General features: G+C 45.1%; 1 protein-coding gene across 3 annotated transcripts in view; it reads right to left on the reverse strand.

The window, feature by feature from the left end:
• The window catches only part of LOC138662748 (H(+)/Cl(-) exchange transporter 5), an 88,480-nt gene that overhangs the window by 7,257 nt on the left and 56,638 nt on the right, over positions 1-24,585 (reverse strand). For all 3 annotated transcript variants that reach the window (XM_069748649.1, XM_069748648.1, XM_069748650.1), the window contains 3 exons: positions 22,868-22,948; positions 19,973-20,515; positions 9,784-9,970 (listed from right to left, as the gene is read on the reverse strand). In XM_069748649.1, coding sequence (XP_069604750.1) covers positions 9,784-9,970; positions 19,973-20,515; positions 22,868-22,948 — 811 coding nt within the window. The remainder of the gene's footprint in view (positions 1-9,783; positions 9,971-19,972; positions 20,516-22,867; positions 22,949-24,585) is intronic.

The following is a 24,585-nucleotide window of genomic DNA, read 5'->3' on the forward strand; positions in this document are numbered from 1 at the left end:
GCTGGGAAGACCATCAAAGTATGGTGAAAAAATAGAAAAATACATGTGGCTGTGATTGGGCAGCCATGCACCTGCGGGGCTCCCTTAAAAAGGTGTGGTTGGAGACTTTTACATTGATGGCCTCCCTTCAGATATTGATGACCTATCATAATCAGTGGGAATGCGACAGCCAGTACACCCGGCTGTTTCTGATGTTAGCAGTCACTGGAAGTGCTGAGTTGTTGAGCTGCACAGCTCCTTCAAAGGTATACTGGGGTGACACGGTAGCATATTGCCCTCTAGAGGTTTTCATTGTTGGACTTATTAATTTAATCCATGAGTTTCCATGTGTATCCTGTCCGTTGTATACACAGCAGTCCCAGCATCTACTATGTGAGGTATATACAGCAGTCTCCTGTATCCTATGTGACGTACAGTACAGACCAAAAGTTTGGACACACCTTCTCATTTAAAGATTTTTCTGTATTTTCATGATTATGAAAATTGTACATTCACACTGAAGGCATCAAAACTATGAATTAACACATGTGGAATTATATACTTAACAAAAAAGTGTGAAACAACTGAAATTATGTCTTATATTCTGGGTTCTTCTAAGTAGCCACCTTTTGCTTTGATGACTACTTTGCACACTCTTGGCATTCTCTTGATGAGCTTCAAGAGGTAGTCACCGGGAATGGTTTTCACTTCACAGATGTGCCCTGTCAGGTTTAGTAAGTGGGATTTCTTTCCTTATAAATGGGGTTGGGAACATCAGTTGTGTTGTACAGAAGTCTGGTGGATACACAGCTGATAGTCCCACTTAATAGATTGTTAGAATTTGTATTATGGCAAGAAAAAAAGCAGCTAAGTAAAGAAAAACGAGTGGCCATCATTACTTTAAGAAATGAAGGTCAGTCAGTCCGAAAAATTAGGAAAACTTTGAAAGTGTCCCCAAGTGCAGTGGCAAAAACCATCAAGCGCTACAAAGAAACTAACTCACATGAGGGCCGCCCCAGGAAAGGAAGACCAAGAGTCACCTCTGCTTCTGAGGATAAGTTTATCCGAGTCACCAGCCTCAGAAATCACAGGTTAACAGCAGCTCAGATTAGAGACCAGGTCAATGCCACACAGAGTTCTAGCAGCAGACACATCTCTACAACAACTGTTAAGAGGAAACTTTGTGCAGCAGACCTTCATGGTAAAATAGCTGCTAGGAAACCACTGCTAAGGACAGGCAACAAGCAGAAGAGACTTGTTTGGGCTAAAGAACACAAGGAATGGACATTAGACCAGTGGAAATCTGTGCTTTGGTCGGATGAGTCCAAATTTGAGATCTTTGGTTCCAACCACTGGGTCTTTGTGCGACGCAGAAAAGGTGAACGGATGAACTCTGCATGCCTGGTTCCCACTGTGATGCATGGAGGAGGAGGAGTGATGGTGTGGCGGTGCTTTGCTGGTGACACTGTTGGGGATTTATTCAAAATTGAAAAGTAAATAAGGCAGCACACTGCAGCGCTAAAACATGCAAACTTGAAAACACGAAATTTGAACTGCATTACTGCACTAGAAATATGAAAAATGAGAGCTTTTAGCGCATAAAAATGGCCAATTTTATGTGTACCTGGTAGCCTCTTTACGGCATCTCTCTTATACCAGGTCCTGCGCTTGACCTACCTCGCTGAGAATAAACGTCTCCATCTGAATGGGTACATGTGAAACCTCTTCTAAAGGTACCTTCACACATAACGATATTGTTAAAGATATCGTTGCTTTTTGTGACGTAGCAACGATATCGTTAATAAAATCGTTATGTGTGACAGCGACCAACGATCAGGCCCCTGCTGGGAGATCGTTGGTCGCTGAAGAAAGTCCAGAACTTTATTTCGTCGCTGGATCTCCCGTGGACATCGCTGGATCGGCGTGTGTGGCACCGATCCAGCGATGTCTTCACTGGTAACCAGGGTAAACATCGGGTAACTAAGCGCAGGGCCGCGCTTAGTAACCCGATGGTTACCCTGGTTACCATCCTAAAAGTAAAAAAAACAAACAGTACATACTTACCTACCGCTGTCTGTCCTCCAGCGCTGTGCTCTGCACTCCTCCTGTACTGGCTGTGAGCGTCGGTCAGCCGGAAAGCAGAGCGGTGATGTCACCGCTCTGCTTTCCGGCTGCTGTGCTCACAGCCAGTACAGGAGGAGTGCAGAGCACAGCGCTGGAGGACAGACAGCGGTAGGTAAGTATGTACTGTTTGTTTTTTTTTACTTTTAGGATGGTAACCAGGGTAAACATCGGGTTACTAAGCGCGGCCCTGCGCTTAGTTACCCGATGTTTACCCTGGTTACCGGCATCGTTGGTCGCTGGAGAGTGGTCTGTGTGACAGCTCTCCAGCGACCAAACAGCGACGCTGCAGCGATCCGGATCGTTGTCGGTATCGCTGCAGCGTCGCTTAATGTGAAGGGGCCTTTAGACTAAAATTCTCTCTCTCTGTGTTTTAGCGCTGCAGTGTGCTGCCTTATTTACTTAACTATATATGAGTTGGCGACTCTGGGTTCAGCACCTGTTCACACTTAGTCTATGTTTGGATGTGCCGGTCAGGTTTTTGAAATGTATTCTCTAGCCTTCTGATCGTGCACTCCGCCTCCTAGCTTCAGGTGTTTTAATTACAACAGGTCCAGTACCCCTCCACAGAGAGAGAGAATTTTAGTCTAAGAAGAGGTTTCACATGTACCCATTCAGATGGAGACGTTTATTCTCAGCGAGGTAGGTCAAGCGTAGGACCTGGTATAAGAGAGATGCCGTAAAGAGGCTACCAGGTACACATAAAATTGGCCATTTTTATGCGCTAAAAGCTCTCATTTTTCATATTTCTAGTGCAGTAATGCAGTTCAAATTTCGTGTTTTCAAGTTTGCATGTTTTAGCGCTGCAGTGTGCTGCTTTATTTACTTAACTATATACGACTTGGCGACTCTGGGTTCAGCACCTGTTCACACTTAGTCCATGTTTGGATGTGCAGGTCAGGTTTTTGAAATTTATTCAAAATTGAAGGCATACTGAACCAGCATCCTACATACGGTTAGAAAAACAAAGTATCGCACAATCAGTCAAAATTGCCGGTTATGTCCCAATGGAGAAACAAGCAGTTGCCCAAGCAGTATCCGGGTGCATACTCAGAAATGAATACGTATTTCCACAGAAAAAAATCAAATAAGAAAAGAGAGCACTCACCAACTGCTGTGATCGTCCTTTACAAACATATCAAAAAAGCTGCAGGGAGAAACTGTGGTTCCTTAAGACTACGGCCGTTGACCTGTAGTGGGATGACGCTATATACATATCCGGTTTTGAAATGTTACGCCCCATTCTACAGCGTCACTGTGGAAAGTAACTCCTATTGGTGTTAAAAATATATATTTAAAAACACTAAAATCAAAACAGAATAGAACATACAAGTTTAGAAACCCTCTTATAAATAATAGGACTACAGTAAGACCTTAATTTTTATAAGAAGACTGACATGTCAGCCCTTTCGTTCAATCCCATCGGACCTGTGGCATTCAACCGTAGTATCCACCTACCTTCTCTTCTCAATAATGACCTATGGTGATCACCTCCATACTTAGGTTGTAACACTTTTTCTATTCCCGCAAAACGTAGGCAGGTCGCATCACCACCATGGCAGGAGCGGATATGGTTAATTAACCTGGGAACTCCTTTACCGGTTCTGATAGACTTGTAATGTTCCCTAAATCGAACAACTAATGGGCGAATAGTTTTCCCAATATAGTAATGTCCACAGGGACAAAATAAGACATACACAACAAAGGAAGTTTTACAGGAGATGAAATGTCGCACTGTGTGGCTAATCGGACCAATTTTTAACTTTTTACCTGTTACGTGATTTGTGCAAAAACTGCACTGACCACATCTGAAATTACCTGATGGGATTCCTGTCTGAAGCCAAGTGTCTCTATTATTCTCATACTGGTGCGCAATAGAGTAGAGAATAATAGAGACACTTGGCTTCAGACAGGAATCCCATCAGGTAATTTCAGATGTGGTCAGTGCAGTTTTTGCACAAATCACGTAACAGGTAAAAAGTTAAAAATTGGTCCGATTAGCCACACAGTGCGACATTTCATCTCCTGTAAAACTTCCTTTGTTGTGTATGTCTTATTTTGTCCCTGTGGACATTACTATATTGGGAAAACTATTCGCCCATTAGTTGTTCGATTTAGGGAACATTACAAGTCTATCAGAACCGGTAAAGGAGTTCCCAGGTTAATTAACCATATCCGCTCCTGCCATGGTGGTGATGCGACCTGCCTACGTTTTGCGGGAATAGAAAAAGTGTTACAACCTAAGTATGGAGGTGATCACCATAGGTCATTATTGAGAAGAGAAGGTAGGTGGATACTACGGTTGAATGCCACAGGTCCGATGGGATTGAACGAAAGGGCTGACATGTCAGTCTTCTTATAAAAATTAAGGACTTTCTGTAGTACTATTGTTTATAAGAGGGTTTCTAAACTTGTATGTTCTATTCTGTTTTGATTTTAGTGTTTTTAAATATATATTTTTAACACCAATAGGAGTTACTTTCCGCAGTGACGCTGGAGAATGGGGCGTAACATTTCAAAACCGGATATGTATATAGCGCCATCCCACTACAGGTCATTGTAAGACCCGTTGAAGCGCAATCAGCGCGAAACGGCCGTAGTCTTAAGGAACCACAGTTTCTCCCTGCCGCTTTTTTTATATGTTTGTACCATTGCCACAATAAAGTAAAGGACGATCACAGCAGTTGGTGAGTGCTCTCTTTTCTTATTTGATACTGAACCAGCATGGCTACCACAGCATCTTGCAGTGGCATGCTATTCCATCCGGTTTGCGTTTAGTTGAACCATCATTTACTTTTCAAAAGGACAATGACCCCAAACACATCTCCAGGCTGTGTAAGGTCTATTTGACCAAGAAGGAGAGTGATGGGTGCTACTCCAGATGACCTGGCATCCACAGTCACAAGACCTGAACCTAATCGAGATGGTTTGGGGTGAGCTGGACCCCAGAGTGAAGGCAAAAGGGCCAACAAGTGCTAAGCATCTCAGGGAACTCCTTCAAGATTGTTGGAAGACCATTCCCGGTGATTACCTCTTGAAGCTCATCAAGAGAATGCCAAGAGTGTGCAAAGCAGTCATCAAAGCAAAAGGTGGCTACTTTGAAGAACCTAGAATATAAGACATACTTTCAGTTGTTTCACACTTTTTTGTTAAGTATATAATTCCACATGTGTTAATTCATAGTTTTGATGCCTTCAGTGTGAATGTACAATTTTCATAGTCATGAAAATACAGAAAAATCTTTAAATGAGGTGTGTCCAAACTTTTGGTCTGTACTGTATAAATACAGCAGTCAGTGTGTCTCCTATGTGATGTATACACAGCAGTCCTAGTGTCTCCTATCCTATGTGATGAGTACATGGCAGTCCATTTTTATCCTATATGATGTACTTTATATACAGCAGTCCCAGCATTTATGTGATGTATATACAGCAGTCTCAGCGTCTCCTGTGCCATGTATATAAAGCAGTCCCAGTATCTTCTATGTGATGTATATACAGCTGCCTCAGTGTCTCTTATGTGACAGGGACAAGGGGGCATCCTCTGCGTTTGGAGGAAAAAAGGTTTAAAGGGAACCTGTCACCCCGTTTTTTCAGATTGAGATATAAATACTGTTAAATAGGGCCTGCGCTGTGCGTTACTATAGTGTATGTAGTGTACCCTGATTCCCCACCTATGCTGAGAAATACATTACCAAAGTCGCCGTTTTCGCCTGTCAATCAGGCTGGTCAGGTCGGGTGGGCGTGTTCACAGCGCTGTTTCTTCCTCAGCTTTACGTTGGCGGCGTAGTGGTGTGCGCATGTTGAAGTGACTAATCCACTGTGGGCACGTGAACAAGCAGCGCGCGATCTGCGCTGTCATCCCTTTCATCGGTGGGGGCGGCCATCTTCCTGGGGCCGCGCGTGCGCAGATAGAGTGCTCTGCTGCACGGGGCTTCAGGAAAATGGCCGTGGGATGCCGCGGTGCGCACAAGAGATCGCGGTGGCCATTTTCCCAAAGCCGAGTTTGCATCTCGGCTTTGGGAAAATGGCCGCCGCGATCTCTTCTGCGCACGCGCGGCATCCCGCGGCCATTTTCCTGAAGCCCCGTGCAGCAGAGCACTCTATCTGCGCACGCGCGGCCCCAGGAAGATGGCCGCCCCCACCGATGAAAGGGATGACAGCGCAGATCGCGCGCTGTGTCTTCACGTGCGCGCAGGGAATTCGGAACTTGGACATGCGCACACCACTACGCCACCAACGGAAAGCTGGGGAAGAAAAGAACGATGTCACCACGCCCACCCGACCTGACCAGCCTGATTGACAGGCGAAAACGGCGACTTTGGTAATGTATTTCTCAGCATAGGTGGGGAATCAGGGTACACTACATACACTATAGTAACGCACAGCGCAGGCCCTATTTAACAGTATTTATATCTCAATCTGAAAAAACGGGGTGACAGGTTCCCTTTAAGCATAATAACAGACGCGGATTCTTTACTGTAAGAGCAGTGAGACTATGGAACTCTCTGCCGTATGATGTTGTAATGAGTGATTCATTACTTAAATTTAAGAGGGGACTGGATACCTTTCTGGAAAAGTATAATGTTACAGGGTATATACACTAGATTCCTTGATAGGGCGTTGATCCAGGGAACTAGTCTGATTGCCGTATGTGGAGTCGGGAAGGAATTTTTTTCCCCAATGTGGAGCTTACTCTTTGCCACATGGGGTTTTTTTTGCCTTCCTCTGGATCAACATGTTAGGGCATGTTAGGTTAGGCTATGGGTTGAACTAGATGGACATATAGTCTTCCTTCAACCTTAATAACTATGTAACTATGTAAATATATATAGCAGCCTCAGTGTCTCCAATGTGATGTGTCAACAGCAGTCCCAGTGTCTTCTATGTGATGTATATACATAATTTTTGAAGTCTCCTATGGTGAGGTTTATCCAGCATTCTCAGTGTCTCCCATATGATGTACAGTACAGACCAAACATTTGGACACACCTTATCATTTAAAGATTTTTCTGTATTTTCATGACTATGAAAATTGTAAATTCACACTGAAGGCATCAAAACTATGAATTAACACATGTGGAATTATATATTGAACAAAAAAGTGTGAAACAACTGAAAATATGTCTTATATTCTAGGCTCTTCAAAGTAGCCACCTTTTGCTTTGATGACTGCTTTGCACACTCTTGGCATTCTCTTGATGAGCCTCAAGAGGTAGTCACCAGGAATGGTCTTCCAACAATCTTGAAGGAGTTCCCAGAGATGCTTAGCACTTGTTGGCCCTTTTGCCTTCACTCTGCGGTCCAGCTCACCCCAAACCATCTCGATTAAGTTCAGCTCTTGTGACTGGAGGCCAGGTCATCTGGCGTAGCACCCCATCACTCTCCTTCTTGGTCAAATAGCCCTTACACAGCCTGGAGGTGTGTTTGGGGTCATTGTCCTGTTGAAAAATAAATGATGGTCCGACAAAACGCAAACCGGATGGAATAGCATGCCGCTGCAAGATGCTGTGGTAGCCATGCTGGTTCAGTATGCCTTCAATTTTTATTAAATCGCCAACAGTGTCTCCAGCAAAGCACCCCCACACCATCACACCTCCTCCTCCATGCTTCACGGTGGGAACCAGGCATGTAGAGTCCATCCATTCAACTTTTGTAAATCGCACAAAGACACGGTGGTTGGAACCAAAGATCTCAAATTTGGACTCATCAGACCAAACCACTGGTCTAATGTCCATTCCTTGTGATCTTTAACCCAAACAAGTCTCTTCTGCTTGTTGCCTGTCCTTAGCAGTGGTTTCCCAGCAGCTATTTTACCATGAAGGCCTGCTGCACAAAGTTTCCTCTTAACAGTTGTTGTAGAGATGTGTCTGCTGCTAGAACTCTGTGTGGCATTGACCTGGTCTCTAATCTGAGCTGCTGTTAACCTGCGATTTCTGAGGCTGGTGACTCAGATAAACTTATCCTCAGAAGCAGAGGTGACTCTTGGTCTTCCTTTCCTGGGGCGGTCCTCATGTGAGCCAGTTTCTTTGTAGCGCTTGATGGTTTTTGCCACTGCACTTGGGGACATTTTCAAAGTTTTCCCAATTTTTCGGACTGACTGACCTTCATTTCTTAAAGTAATGATGGCCACTTGTTTTTCTTTACTTAGCTGCTTTTTTCTTGCCATAATACAAATTCTAACAGTCTATTCAGTAGGACTATCAGCTGTGTATCCACCAGACTTCTGCTCAACACAACTGATGGTCCCAACCCCATTTATAAGGAAAGAAATCCCACTTATTAAACCTGACAGGGCACACCTGTGAAGTGAAAACAATTCCCGGTGACTACCTCTTGAAGCTCATCAAGAGAATGCCAAGAGTGTGCAAAGCAGTCATCAAAGCAAAAGGTGGCTACTTTAAAGAACCTAGAATATAAGACATTTTCAGTTGTTTCATACTTTTTTGTTAAGTATATAATTCCACATGTGTTAATTCATAGTTTTGATACCTTCAGTGTGAATTTACAATTTTCATAGTCATGAAAATACAGAAAAATATTTAAATGAGGTGTGTCCAAACTTTTGGTCTGTACTGTATACACTGCAGTCTAAGTGTCCCTTACGGTAGTTTCACACTAGCGTTTGGCATGGCTGCGGACTTCCTCCAAGAAGCACTGCCCACTGCCGCACCTCTTTATTCAGCTCCGCCTGCGGCTGCATGCATCCTGTGTACCCCATCTTTAACTTTGGGAACGCAGGCCATGCGGATGCCTCCACATGTGTCGTTTTCACGCTGCTCCGACCGCAACAAATTGAAACATGTTGCGTTCAGCGCAGCGTGAAAACGACGCATGCGGAGGCATCCGCAGACATCCACATGGCCTGCGTACCCAATGTTAAACATAGGATACGCAGGACGCGTGCAGCTATAGGTGGAGCTGAATGAAGAGGCGCGACAGTGAGTGGGGCTTCACAGAGGAAGTCCGCAGCCCTGCCAAATGCTAGTGTGAAACTAGCCTTATGTGATGTATACACAGTAGTCTCAATGTCTCCTTTGTGATGCATATACAGCAGTCCATGTGTATCCTATGCAATGCACTGTATATACAGCAGTTCAAGTGTCCCTATGTGATGTGTATACAGCAGTCTCTGTCTCCTATGATATACAGCCAACAGCATTGGTGTCTCCCATATGATGTATATACAGCAGTCTTAGTGTCCCCATTGTGATGTATACACAGTAGTTTTGGTGTCTATGTGATATATATACAGCAGTCTCTGTGTCTCCTATGCAATATATATATACTGCAGATCTCAAACTACTTGAGTTCTATAATGCAACATGAGCAGTGATGAATTCCCCAATGTGAGGAGACATGTAGTGCAATATAAATCTGTATTCAGAACAACTTACTTTAGTGGCTACGTATTATAGCCGACATCTGCCCCGTATAAGTGCACCGTGACCAAGGCATACATGTACATGGTGCATAAAAGGGTTAATGTAACGGGATTGTATATTATGTACATGTCTTATTCATTCACACATTAGTCCTGTTCTGATGCTGAATGTCCATAAAGGGACCTTTTTTGGGCCTAGCATTTAATACACAGGGTCTGCAGGGGCTGGGAGCTGCAGTTTTGACAGCCATGGCTGCAAACCACTGGGCCAGTACAATGCTTCTCACTTTGCATACTTACCGAGACAAGCAGCGGCTCCTACCATGGCATAAAGGCCTGGAGTAATGCAGTCGGCCCCCTGACTGCACCATCCCTGAAAGATCGGCCAGTCATGGTGATAGAAGGCCAGCTGCTCCATGCACACTCCCATGAGTCTTCCCATGATTGCACCCACTGCCATGCTTGGTATGAAGAGTCCGGAAGGCACCTACATAGAAATAGAGCATTATTGGAGCACGAGAATCCGCAGGGAACCTATTTAATCTTCGTCTCTTTCTGGGATTTTAGGTCCAGTGGGCGAACCTAGCAATGATTATAGAAGTGTGCACATAGAGTTAGCTGTCAATCAGTGATGGTCCAATGGGCGGTCCGAGCAGTGATTGTAGAAAGTGTGCACACAGAGAGAGATATCAGTCAGTGATCGAACCGCCCACTGAGCCCAAAATCCCAGACCAGGCGGAGGATCGCATGATGAAAACATCTCACAAACTACATATCCATTTGCTCCGCTCCCGCTGCTCTACAATAAGGGGTCTGCAGACTGGACTGTATTTTCATACAGACAGATTCCTTTTAACCCTTTTCTTCTACAGTCAGTTTTCGTTTCTGCACTTACAGGTGCATCACACATATTTAGAATATAATCAAAAAGTTAAACTATTTCAGTTCTTCAACACAAAAAGTGAAACTCATTAAATAGTCATTGCAAACAGAGAGATCTATTTCATGTGTTTATTTCTGTTAATGTTGATGATTATGGCTTACAGCCAACGAAAACTTAAGTCATTATCTCAGTAAATTAGAATACTTTATAACACCAGCTTGAAAAAAATAATTTTAAAATCCGAAATATAGGCCTACTGAAATGTATGTTCAGTAAATGCACTCAGTACTTGGTCGGGCTCCTTTGGCATCAATTACTGCATCAATGCGGCGTGGCATGAAGGCGATCAGCCTGTGGTACTGCTGAGGTGTTATGGAAGCCCAGGTTGCTTTGATAGCAGCCTTCAGCTCATCTGCATTGTGGGGTCTGGTGTCTCTCATCTTACTCTTGACAATACTCCATAGATTCTCTATGGGGTTAAGGTCAGGCGAGTTTGCTGCCAATCAAGCACAGTGATACTGTTGTTTGTAAACCAGGTATTGGTACTTTTGGCCATGTGGACAGGGCCCAAGTCGTGCTGGAAAATGAAATTTCCATCTCCAAAAAGCTTGTCGGCAGAGGAAAGCATGAAACGCTCTAAAATTTTGTGGTAGAAGGCTGCGCTGACTTTGGTCTTGATAAAACACAGTAGACCTACACCAGCATATGACATGGCTCCCAAAACCATGACAGGAACGCCGTAGGCATCTGTGCCCCGGCTGTATGGTGCAAACCCCAGAGAAAAACAGAACATCTAGTCCACGCAAAAAGAAGAAAAGGGTGGCACTCACCATCCCATAAAATACATTGAAGCCGATTGAAACATGCAAGGCAGTAGAGTCTAAGGTGGCAGTGGTGTAATGGAGTTCAAAGGGGTTCAGCTAAGAACTTCGGTGAACTTTCTCACTGCGATAGCTCAGCACTAGACATCAACATGAGCGACTAAGCTCCTGTCTGTGCGTGACCACTCTCCATATCATCCGAATTGTCGTGGGACAGTAGAGATTAGGTGCACTTCGGACAGACGAGGGATATGGTTGTTTATTATTGTTTTTTTTACAGGGGTCATGGGCATCAGTGGATCAGGCTTTAGTTGAGTACTTTTGTTGTTCATTATTTTCTGTTTTTTACAGGGGACAAGGGCTTCAATGGAATAGGCGTAATACGAATATAAATTTTTTTTAAAACATGGTGTGGATTCTTATTTCAAATAAGGAACTTTAATCTGGGTGTTTTTATTTACAATATGGCTATGAGGTTAGTAATGGAAAGGCATCTTATAGACGCTTCTCCATTACTAACCTGTGGGCTTGATGTCACCGGACAATACAAAGGTGACATCAATCCCACCCCCACAAATATTACCCAAATATTAGGCTCGGGGAGGTGAGCAATATCCGTGGCCCCTTACCAGCCTTAGAATACCAGCCCCCAAGTGTCTGCTTTAGTTTGGCTGGTTGTCAAAAATGAAGTGGGTCCCCGAGCAGTGTATTTTTTTTATTGTTATTTATTTAAAAAAATTTGTAGACTCCTCTATTCTTGATAACCAGCCATGATAAAGCCCACAGCTGAGGGTTGCAGCCTGCAGCTGTCAGTTTTGCCATGCTGGTTATCAAAAATAGAACATACCCCCACATCAGTTTAACCCCTTAAACCCCGGAGCTTTTTTCGGTTTTGCATTTTGTTTTTTACTCTCCTCTTCCCAAAGCCATAACTTTTTTATTTTTCCATCAATATGGCCATTTAAGGGCTTATTTCTTGCGGGACGAGTTGTACTTTTGAACGACATCATTGGTTTTTCCATGTCATGTACTAGAAAACGAGAAAAAAAATTCCAAGTGTGGCAAAATTGCAAAAAGTGCAATCACACACTTGTTTTCTTGTTTGACTTTTTTGCTAGGTTCACTAAATGATAAAACTGACCTTCCATTATGATTCTCCAGGTAATTACGTGTTCTTAGACACCAAACATGTGTAGGTTCTTTTTATCTAAGTGATAAAAAAAATTCCAAACTTTGCAAAAAAACAAAATCAGGCAATTTTCCGATACCCGTAGAGTCTCCATTTTTCGTGATCTCGGCTTGGGTGAGGGCTTATATTTTGCATGCTGAGCTGGCGTTTTTAATTATACCATTTTGGTGCAGATACATTCTTTTGATCGCCTGTTATTGCATTTCAATGTAATGTCGCGGTGACAAAAAAAAACGTAATTCTGGCGTTTTGACTTTTTTCTTATCGCCACGCCATTTAGCGATCAGCTTAATTCTTTTTTATTGATAGATCGGGTGATTCTGAACGCGGCAATACCAAATATGCGTAGGTTTGATTTTTTGTTTTACTTGAATGGAGCGAAAGGGGGGTGATTTAAACTTATTTTTTCACATTTTTAAAAACTTTTTTTCAAATTTTGGCATGCTTCAATAGCCTCCATGGGAGGCTAGAAGCTGCCATAACTCGATTGTCTCTGGCTCTGCTACATAGAGGTGATGCTCAGATCGCCTCTATGTTGCAGAATTACAGCACTGCTATGAGCGCCGACCACAGGGTGGCGCTCATAGCAATCTGGCATGAACAACCATAGACGTCTCAAGGAGACCTTTGGTTATCATGCCAACGCACCGATGACCCCGGTCACCGATGCGCGCATTTTTGGCCGGATGCGCTTGTTAAATGCCGCTGTCCGAGTTTGACGGCGGCATTTAACTAGTTAATAGGCGCGGGTGGATCGAGATTCCACCCGCGCCTATTGCGGGCACATGTCAGCTGTTCAAAACAGGTGGCATGTCCCGGCATCAAAGCGGGAGGTCTGCTATCGGACGTACTATTCCGTCCAATGGAAGAAAGGGGTTAAAAAAAGTATTTATACTGCAGGTGGCGGCTGATGAATACTCCAGTCAGGGATAGCAGGTGTAGGCTAATTAAAGTGGCAGTCACATCAGCCGACGCCTCTTTTACCGGTGGTAACATTCTTACCACAGCTCTCTGAGCAGCGGTAATAATCTTACCGCCGGTGTTTCTCGCGTTGTCATGCAGATGACAGGGTGGGGAAACACCAGAAACAGTAGGTGTTCAATACAGACCCTGAACTGTACTGTTAGGGTTCACCCATAACTAATGACCACCATTATTTTCCAGCACTGCTTTGAACGGAAGCTGTCACCCCCCTCAGGCGTTTGTAACTAAAAGAGCCACCTTGTGCAGCACTAATGCTGCATTCTGACAAGGTGGCTCTTTTAGTTATTCTCCCTGCATACGTTGAAATAAACACTTATAAAACGTGCCCCCTCATACCGTGAAATCGTCCCGGGGGCGGGTCTTTCCCCCCTAATCAGACGCAGCACAGCCGTCACTCCAGGCCTGAGCGCGCCGCCTCCTCTTGCTTCATTAGTGTCCCTGGCGCCTGCGCTGTAAGTTCGAAGGGCAGCGCAACTGCGCATGCCCAGAAAAAAATACTTACAGCGCAGGCGCTGGGAACGCTAATGAAGCAAGAGGAGGCGGCGCCCAGAGTGACGTGCTGCACAAGGTGGCTCTTTTAGTTACAAACGCCTGAGGGGGGTGACAGCTTCCCTTTAACTCTCTTGTGCATGGAGGTCACTGGAGCGTCACAGGTGGCCACTGTAATATTCTTCCACTTCATGACAACTTCATGGAGCTGTTGGATGTTAACAGACCTTGCGCTCCTCCAGATTTTGTTTGAGAATGCCCCAGAGATGCCCCATAGAATTTAGGTCTGGAGACATGCTTGCCAGTCCAGAACCTTTATCCTCAGTTTCTTTAGAAAGGCAAATGTCATCTTGGAGGGGTGTTTGGGGTCATTATGTTCTATTTCAGTATGTCACAGTACATGCTGGCACTCATGGTTCCCTCAATGAACTGTAGCTCCCCACAGCCGGCAGCCTTTATGCAGCCCCCAAACTGTGATACTCCCACCACTATGCTTGACTGTAGGCAAGACACCTGTCTTTCTACTCCCCACCTGGTTGTCACCACACACCATTTACACCATCTGAACCAACTAAGTTTATCTTGGTCTCATCAGACCACAGGACGTGGTTCCAGTAATGCATGTCCTTAGTCTGTTGTTTTTATAGAGCGTGTGATAACACATTTTCTCACAGCTGAGCAGTGTTAATCCCAGATATATTCATACTCAGGAGTCTGATCCAAACTTTCGTCTGATCCATGCATCTTTCAAATTCCATCTTTCAAATTCTAGAATGCATTTGGCCACTCTTCACTGCTACAATATTATCATCATTATCTGTACCATCTAATCGAGCTGTTCTCTTCCCACAGGTATGCACTGACTTTCCCCAACTCTCCCTGGTTCCTGAATGTCTCTGTATATTGGATTGATTTTCTATGGTATGCTTTGCTTACCCATCACTCTGTATCCACTATGTATTTCACTGCTCCGGTGTTTGCAGGCACATCTGAGTGGTCAGTGTAACTCCTTCTCCCTTTTTATGACCTTTGTTTAAATGTGAACATGTGTTCTGGCCCCACACACCCACATTCTCTCACAGCTGAGTAGTTAATCCCAGATATATTCAGACCCAGGAGTCTGATCCAGACTTTAGTTTGATCCATGCATCTTTCAAATTCCATCTTTCAAATTACAGATTTGTAATTACAAAACTTTGAATTAGACTTGAATTGGACTGGAATTTGACTGTAAGGTAACGGAATATCAAACCACTACAATGTTTCGGTTTCTTTTCTCTTTCACACCTATTCTACTCTATTTTTCCCAACCTCCTGTAATTCACCCACTTATTAAGGAACTAGTAATTTCACCCTCCCCAGCCATCTCATCTCATCCTCACAGCTGTTCCTCCACATACAATCCTTTTTCTCCAGACACATACGGCCGCATCATGTCCTTCCCTGCTCCCATCTTCTAAAGCTCTCTCTGCTACTCCTCATCACTGGTGATGTATCCCCAAATCCTGGCCCTCCTGAACACATCCCCACACTCATTTCTAACCCCCTGTCACGATCTTCTACATGTTATCCCAACCATGATAACTTCATACCCATTCATCCAGCCCCCATTCCCCCTGTCCCCCTACCTGGAGCACTATGAAACACACGCTCCGTCTGCAACAAACTGCCATTTATCCATGACCTCTTTATCAGCAACAAACTCTCCTTCCTTGACATCACTGAAACCTGGCTCACCCCCTCTGACTCAGCATCTCCAACTGCACTTTCCTATGGCGATTCCCCTTCTCACACCCCTCGCCCCAACACCAAACGTGGTGGAGTTGGCTTACTCCTGTCCAACACCTGCTCCTTTACTCCAATCCCACTACCACCCTCCGCTACTCTTCCCTTGTTTGAGGTGCACTCCGTCTGCATCTATTACCCCTCCAACCGCCAGCTAGCTGTCATCTACCGCCCCCCAGAACTAGCCATCTCCACCTTTCTCTACCACTGCGTCACCTGGCTATTTAATTTCCTCTCTGCTGACATCCCCACTATCATCATGGGTGACTTCAACATCCCCATTGACACTACCACCTCAGCTGCCTCTAAACTTTTAATCGCTGACTGCCTCCTTCGGCCTCACTCAGTGGTCTTCTGTGGCCACTCACAAAGATGGTCACACACTAGACCTCATCTTTACCTGCTTCTGTTCCCTTACTAATCTCACCAACTCACCCCTCCCCCTGTCTGCCCACAACCTACTGGCATTTTATTTCCTCTCCTCTCCTAGTGTGCAACCCCCACTCCACAAACTCACTTACTCTCGCTGAAATCTCAAACACCTCAATTCACAATCACTCTCCGAGTCCCTTCTCCTTCTTACAGACATAGCCTCCCTTCATGACACAGATGCTGCTGCCACTTTTTATAACACCACAGTAACAGCAACACTCGATTCGGCCGCCCCCCTAATGCATAGTAAAACTTGTACGATCAACAGACAGCCCTGGCTGACCAGCCTGACCAAAGAACGGAGACAGGCTTCCAGGGTCGCTGAGCGGAGATGAAAGAGATCCCACTCCGCCGAGCACTTCATCACATACAAGCAGTCCCTCGCCAGCTTTAAGTCCATGCTCACTGCCACAAAACAAACTTAATTCTCATCTCTCATATCCTCCCATTCTCACAACCCTAAACAGCGTTTAACCATTTTCAAGTCGATACTTCGTTCCCCCAGCACCTCCTCCCTCTCCTCTCATTTCTGCTGAAGACTTTGCCTCTTTCTTTAAGCAGAAGATTGATACAATCAGAGAAAGCTTTGGCCCACAGCGCCCAATGCCCCTCTTAGCTGCTCAACCCTGTTCTTCCAAAACCAGCTTCTCCACCATGACAGATCAGTTCTCCATCCTCCTGTCAAGATCACACCTCACAACTTGCACGCTTGATCCGCTCACATCCCACCTCATCTCGCCAGTCTTCATCCCAAGCCTAACACACCTCTTCAACCTCTCATTCATAAACTGGCGTCTTCCCCTCATCCTTCAAACATGCCAAGATCACACCCATCATCAAAAAGCCCTCCCTCGACCCATCCTCTGTATCTAGCTATCGCTCAATATCTCTTCTCCCTTATGCCTAAAAACTACTGGAACAGCATGTCCATCTTGAACTGTCCTCCCACCTCTCCTCCTGCTCCCTCTTTGACCAATTACCATCTGGCTTCCGACCCCATCACTCAACTGAAAACTGCCCTAACTAAAGTCACTAGCGACCTACTAACTGCCAAGAGCAAGCAACACTACTCTGTCCTACTTCTCCTGGACCTGTCTTCTGCCTTTTTCACACTGTGGACCACTCCCTCCTGCAACAGATTCTATCATCTCTTGGCCCTATCCTGGATCTCGTTATATCAAACAGAAAGGACACTCAGTGTCTCCCTCTCCCACACCACCTCTCGCCTGTCTGTCGGTGTTCCTCAAGGCTCAGTTCTAGGATCCCTACTCTTCTCCATCTACACCTTCGGCCTGGGACAGCTGACAGAATCCCACGGTATGCAGTATTATCTCTACGCCAATGACACGCAGATCTACCTATCTGGACCTGACCTCACCTCCTTACTCACCAAAATCCCACACGGTCTGTCTGCTATCTCGGCCTTCTTTTCTGCTCGCTTTCTAAAACTTAAAATGGACAAAACAGAATTCATCATCTTTTCCCCATCTCACTCTACCCCTCCACCAGACCTATCCATCAATGTCAATGGCTGCCCACTTTCCCCAGGCCTGCATGCTCGGTGCCTCGGGGTGATCCTCGACTCTGCCCTCTCTTTCAAGCCACATGTCCAAGCCCTTGCTTACTCCTGCCGTTTCAAACTCAAAAAATATTTCCAGGATCCACACATTCCTTGACCACGAAACCACAAAAACACTAGTGTACGCCCTTATCTCCCGCCTCGACTACTGCAACCTCCTACTCTATGGCCTCCCCTCTAGAACTCTGGCACCACTCCAATCCATCCTACTCTCTGCTGCCCGACTAATCTACCTGTCTCTCCGCTATTCCCCGGCCTCTCCCCTATGCCAAGCCCTTCACTGGCTTCCTATTGTCCAGAGACTCCAGTCTTTTCCATACATCTGTGACATGGTCTCCCGGTACTTACCTATATGCAACCTTCGATCCTCACAAGATCTCCTTCTCTACTCCCCTCTTATCTCTTCTTCCCACAACCGCATCCAAGACTTCTCCGTGCTACCCCCATACTCTGGAACTCTCTACCCCAACACAAGACTCTCGCCTACCATAAAAACCTTCAAAAAGAACCAGAAGACTCACCTCTTCCGACAAGCCTACAACCTGCAGTGATCCTCAACATACTGAACCGTGTATCCTCACCCATCCCCTGCAGACTGTGAGCCCTCGTGGGCAGGGTCTTCCCACCTTATGTACCTTTTAGTGCCTTGTTTTTTGCTCATGTTTATTGAATTTGTCTATATTTGCCCTCTTCTCACATGTAAAGCGCCATGGAATAAATGGCGCTATAAAAAGTGTATAATAATAATAATTTACCACCCCTGCTCCCCATTCACACCTGAGTCACCTGACTAACTGAGCACAATTTGGTCATTTTCACTTAGGGGTGTACTCACTTTTGTTGCTAGTGGTTTACACATTAATGAGTGTGCGTTGAGTTACTTAGAGGGCACCTAATTTACACCGTTACAGAAGATGTACACTGACTACTGTAGATTGTATCACAGCGTCAGATCTTCAGTGATGTCTCAGGAAAGGTTATAAAATATATATAAAAATGTCAGGGGTGTACTCACTTTTGTGATATACTGTATACAAGCTACAGACACGCCCACATATATACCCACGTGCTGCAGGGCGAGCGGTCACTGACTGTGTCATAGAGTGACTGAGTGGTGGCTCTAACCGCTCCATGCACGCCTTGTGACTGAAGACCAGTGATAAGACATTCATGTACTCCGGTAGTGGAACTTTCAGTAAGGCGGCCGTGCAGCACTGCAATGTTAATTACCTGCAGATTAACCCTGTATAACGCAGATAAATAGTGTTTTTTGGCACGCGACAGGTGCCCTTTAAATACTAATAATTAATTAATTAGGTTTTGTGTTAGATGGTACTGACTGTATGGGGTAATGACTGCATTCTCCATCATATTACAGACTTTTTTACTCATCGTTCTTGTTAAAAGCAAAAACTGCAGTCCAGTGAGATGTGTGCCCGTCCTGCAGTGCTCAACGAGAAGCAATGAGGGGAAAGGCAAAGCCAAGAATTATAATGGTCTAAGTATACTGTCTATAGTCTACACATACTGAATGGGGAGCGGAGACAGACAGGAGAGGAAATTGTTTTTTTACAGTGAAATGCGAAGAATGGAGTGAATGCACTTCATGGCTCTGTAGTAAACCTGCTGCTTTACAGACACTGAACAGAAAACACTCACTCCTGGTCCAGCAGCTTTGACTTCCGGCAGCAGATACAGCTATGACTGTGTGGAAAATGATCAGCTCACCACAAGCTCAGAGATGTCACTTGGGGTTTTGGGTCTACTGAAGTCAGACAGAGACCATCATCCCAGATCTAACAACACAACATTCGCACCTAAAAGATCCAACAAAACCTTCTCACCTACGAGATCCAACTAAACCTTCGCACTTACGAGATCCAACAATGCCTTCTCACCTATGAGTCCAACAAAACCTTCATACCTAAGAGATCCAAAGAAACCTTCGCATTTACGAGATCCAACAATGCCTTCTCACCTACGAGACCCAACAAAACCTTCCCACCTATGGGATCCAAAGAAACCTTCAAACCTACAAGATCCAAACACCAAACCTTCTGATCTAGGTTCTATTCTACTTAGAAGGAACTGAAAATAAGGCTCAATGATTGAATGAATCAATGGGAACCTTGGTTTGCGCCAAGAAAAGCTTCTATAATTAACAATGGAAGCAACCTGGGAGCAATGTAAACCGCTTCTGATTGGCCATGACACATTTCGGCATTTTCGGTCTTGGCATATGGAAATGTAATCACAGTGTGAAGCAGAATAATACAAGATGTGTACATATCAGACAAACGAGGCAATAAAACCATAGAGCATCTTACCTTCATGCCAAACGTGAAGATGGTGATAACTGCTTTGAAGATTAGCGCTAAGGACAGCTGCCACAATGCGGTGTAGACCCCACTGCGGGCAGAGCGATCAGGCACGTTGCCCACATTTGTGCTGTTGAAATCATTATTGTAGTCGCATAGTTTGGATGAATCGAGCAATCCGCAGTCATTGAAAAGCTCTGATATCAGTTCACTAGAGCTTGTTCGCGTGTATTCATTAGGGAATGCTATCACAGCAGTAATGGCAGTAACAACTAGGACCTCTACCACAGGATAGCGGCCCAGCTTAGTGGTCTTTCTTCTGTGGCACCAAGCGATGTTCCCTCGAATGAAGAATGCACCCCATAAGCCTCCGAATATTCCCAGGAGAATGAATGGGATGAGCTCTAAAAGATGCCATGGAGCGTGAAACTCCACATAAAAGAGGACCAAACGGCTGTTTCCAAAGGGGTTAATGGAACGCAATGTAAAAGCTGCCACTAACGCAGCAAAGAAGGATCTCCACAGAGTCTTCAGCGGGAAGTAATAGCTCACCTAGAGGAAACAAGGACAGCAAACAGGGCGTCCATGAGCACAAGGTCATCAAACATCATCTCAGGTCAGGACATCAGAATGGTCAGAAGAAAGACGCTGGAGAAGAAGAAAGGTCGCAGAGAGCAAACGAACACTTATCAAGGTGAATAAATATATATGTGAAAAGAACTAAAATAGAAAACATATAATGTATAGAAACCGAGCATAGGGCTGCATAGTCTTAGGTTATATTCAGACTTGCTGATTTTCATGGTACTGCGCGATATGTGCGAATTGCGAGGCGGTGGAGTCAGTAGGCCACGGTTACAACTCCTCTACATTTCCACACTCCAGTCCCATCTCCGTGATAAACGGGCGATAATTTGTAATATCAAAATTGCTGTAATAAAATGGTAACATCACTGTGGCAGACAGGACCCTTCTAGGGACCCCCTATGGCTACCATATCGTTACTCCTGTGAAGACCAGCAGTCTCCCTATATACTGCAATACAGTGCAATTACAGTATTCATGGGGTAAGACAATCACAGGACGATCATGAACATGTCAACTGAGGGGCTAATTTCATATTATGAAATATGAGAAGCATATAGATAGAGAAGATTATCTCCGCACAGAAATCTATTATTGTGCCCATTATGTACTCTCTCATTTACGGTGTCTGACCATGCACAGCTGCTCCAGTTCATGGTTGGTGCATACTACAGCTTCTGGTCAGAGGAAGAAGCATAGGAGAGTATGCATACAACACAGCAGGGGCTCGTAGCTCCTGTTTTCTGTGAGGTAACATATTTCCCTGGCTATTTTATCACAGGAGGGAGTTTTTCTGCCACACCGCAAGTCCTCTGAACTAAACAAATTAGGTCAGTTGACCATGAATGTCAGTGAATTGATATAGAATGAGCTCACTTGGCTGGTGATGTGGTTAACGTACTTGGTTAATGCGACGACCCCTTCAAAAAAGTTTTCCGTGACCAATTTGTTTGTATTTTTTTTTTACTGTGTGGCTAAGAACCAACAGGCACATAGTTGCTAACTACCTGCTTGTTCTACACAGCGCCGACTCAGTTGGGTCACTGACAGCTCCTTCCTAATAGATTTTTTTTGTCGAAATTTCTGGAGTATCGGCTGCAGATAATAGACATGCTGCATATCGTAATCCCACACCGAGGGGGGTGTTAACAGCTCTAAATAGAAGCAGAGAGGGCATGGGATTTCTATAAATCCATCCACTCTGCTTCCAATGTAGAACGCAGCGCAGGTGAGCTATGTCCAAAATGCTGCTTTTCTTGATTTTGGGCACGTACCCTCAGTTGCAGAGATATTAGCAATCAAAGTATTTGGCCCCTAATGAACATACATGCACTTGGACTTAACAAAAGTTCTCTCACAGTTTTCACTGTGCGGAGAGGGGCGTGTACTTCTACCCCCTGTATGATGCTGACCAATAATAAGCAGGCATCAAAACACTGGAGAAAGAACAAGCCCCCGCAATAGCTCAGACTAGGTTTCTCAATGTGTTTGATATAATGATACAGCTGTGATCTACTGATTTAACGTCCGGCATTAAAGAGTGTGGGGGGAGGGTGGATGAAGCTGCGTTTAGCTGCGTCACAAACTTCTACTACCTCTCTTTCTGTTATAGCAGTGTAAACTCTGCTGCAGACCACCCAGTTCTCTGAATGCTGTGCTCTGCATAACCCCGGTATCTGTCTCTACAGTAAGCGGTCTTAGATTAAAGGGAATCTGTCACCCTGAAAATCGAGCGTGAGGTAAGCCCACCGGCATCAGGGGCTTATGTACAGCATTCTGTAATGCTGTAGATAAGCCCCCGATGTATCCTAAAAGATGAGAAAACAAGGTTCGATTATACTCACCTGGGCGGGCCGTCCGATCCGATGGGCGTCGCTGTCCCGTCCGGGGCCTCCCATCTTCTTACGATGCCCTGTTGAGAGCAGAGCAAAGTACTGCAGTGCGCCAGCGACGGGCCTCTCTGACCTTTCCCGGCGCCTGCGCTCTGCAGTATTTTTCTGCAGACAAAGTACGCCTGCGCCGGAGCCACAGTGTGAAGACCAGAAGAGGACGTCATCGTAAGAAGATGGGAGGCCCCGGACCGGACCGCAACGCCCATCGGATTGGACGGTCTGCCCAGGTGAGTATAATCTAACCTTTTTTACTTATCTTTTAGGATACATCGGGGGCTTATCTACAGAATTACAGAATGCTGTAGATAAGCCCCTGATGCAGGTGGGCTTACCTCACCCTCGATTTTGGGGGTGACAGATTTCTTTAAGTTTCAAAAACGTGGGGACAGAAGAAAGAAGAATAATAACATTAGGTCTGTCTAATTACCTCTTCCAGGCTGAAAAGGACTCCTCCGATGGGGGCACCGAACGCCACAGACACTCCGGCAGCAGCTGCTGCAGAAAGCACCTAATTTCAAGAACATACAGTCATCACAGAGAACATGGACGGAGGTTCCTACTGACTGACTACAGGAGTTTTATTTCCCCCAATGGAACAGATGATGGTTATAGAGCTACCTTCAAGTCACCTCTGATCCCTTGTCCTCATCTTCCAGTCTTTTCTGTTTCCACCTACACACAATGGTTCAGACAGACCCTGATTAACGGACTCTGCGTGGTGCTGCAGACAATCACTTTGCTGGGTTTTGTGGGCACATTGTCACAGGGCTGAGCTTTATAGAGATGTTGGCCATATTACAGCCACTTCGGAGAATCTGTCAGCTCAGTAATTCTGTTAACCTGCAGATATGGGGTTAATCTGCAGGCTAATGGCGTTAGGATGCTGCCCGGCGCCTGCATGCAGACAAATATAAAGGGGGGGGGGAAATGATCTTTATCCTTCCCGCCAGCATTCGGTACTCTGCCATGGGGGCACCGGTCAGTCACCGCTCCAAGAACCCTGAGCGGCTGCTGTAACCGCGTCCCGGCCCTGACTGACACTGGCTCTACATTGCAGCCGGCTGTCAGTCAGCATCGGCGGCGGTTACAGCAGCCGCTTTGTATACTCAGAGAGGTGACTGACCGGCGCCCCCATGACTAAATACCAAAAAGGGAAAATAAAGATAATTTTCTCCCGGCTGTTAACCTGCACATTAACCCCATATCTGCAGGCTAACCGTTATTTCTGGTGGCAGGTTCCCTTTAAAGAGATATCACATTTATATAAAAAACAACAATAAAGAAACCACAAAACATACAGTTAGCAGGATACAGATAGTTTGGGCGTTGCCAGTGAACAGACGACGTCCGGTATTACAGTTTAGGACACTTTTTTAAGCTTATAAAACACCCTATAATATTAATTCTATTGTCAGAAATTCCTTGATATACTTACGGAAAAAGTTCTACGTGGGCAGATTTCGGCCCACAAGCTATGTAATACATCTTATCAGACATATTTGCTTCTTTCACCCCCTGGACTGACTTTTTTCTCTCAAATCATGGGTAATATCGGGGGAATTTTCAGTGAAGACAGATTTTCGCAATTACTGAGATAGGAGATAACAGTTGGTGCTTTTAAGATTCAATGAAAAGGGGAGTGTGAGGAGACAGACATTCTGCTGCAAGTTCTCCTGAGTTGGGAGGAGCTAGAGGCAGACACAGACATTCTGCTGCAAGTTCTCCTGAGTTGGGAGGAGCTAGAGGCAGACACAGACATTCTGCTGCAAGTTCTCCCGAGGTGGGAGGAGCTAGAGGCTGACAGACATTCTGCTGCAAGTTCACCTGAGGTGGGAGGAGCTAGAGGCAGACATTCTGCTGCATGGTCTCCTGAGGTGGGAGGAGCTAGAGGCTGACAGACATTCTGCTGCAAGTTCTCCTGAGGTGGGAGGAGCTGGAAACAGACATTCTGCTGCAAGTCCTCATGAAATGACAGTTCTCCATAGAACTGTCATATCCTATCTCAGTAACGGGGAAATCTGTATTCACTGCAGATATCACCCTTGAATTGAGAATTTTGAAAATGAGTGATAATAAAGCCAGGAGGAGGAGAAGTTTTTTCTAGTACAATTTATTTATGAAAAGAAATTACAATGGTCTCGTCTC

This window comes from Ranitomeya imitator, chromosome 2 (genome assembly GCF_032444005.1).
Source record: "Ranitomeya imitator isolate aRanImi1 chromosome 2, aRanImi1.pri, whole genome shotgun sequence".
In the NCBI taxonomy this organism is placed as follows: Eukaryota; Metazoa; Chordata; class Amphibia; order Anura; family Dendrobatidae; genus Ranitomeya; species Ranitomeya imitator.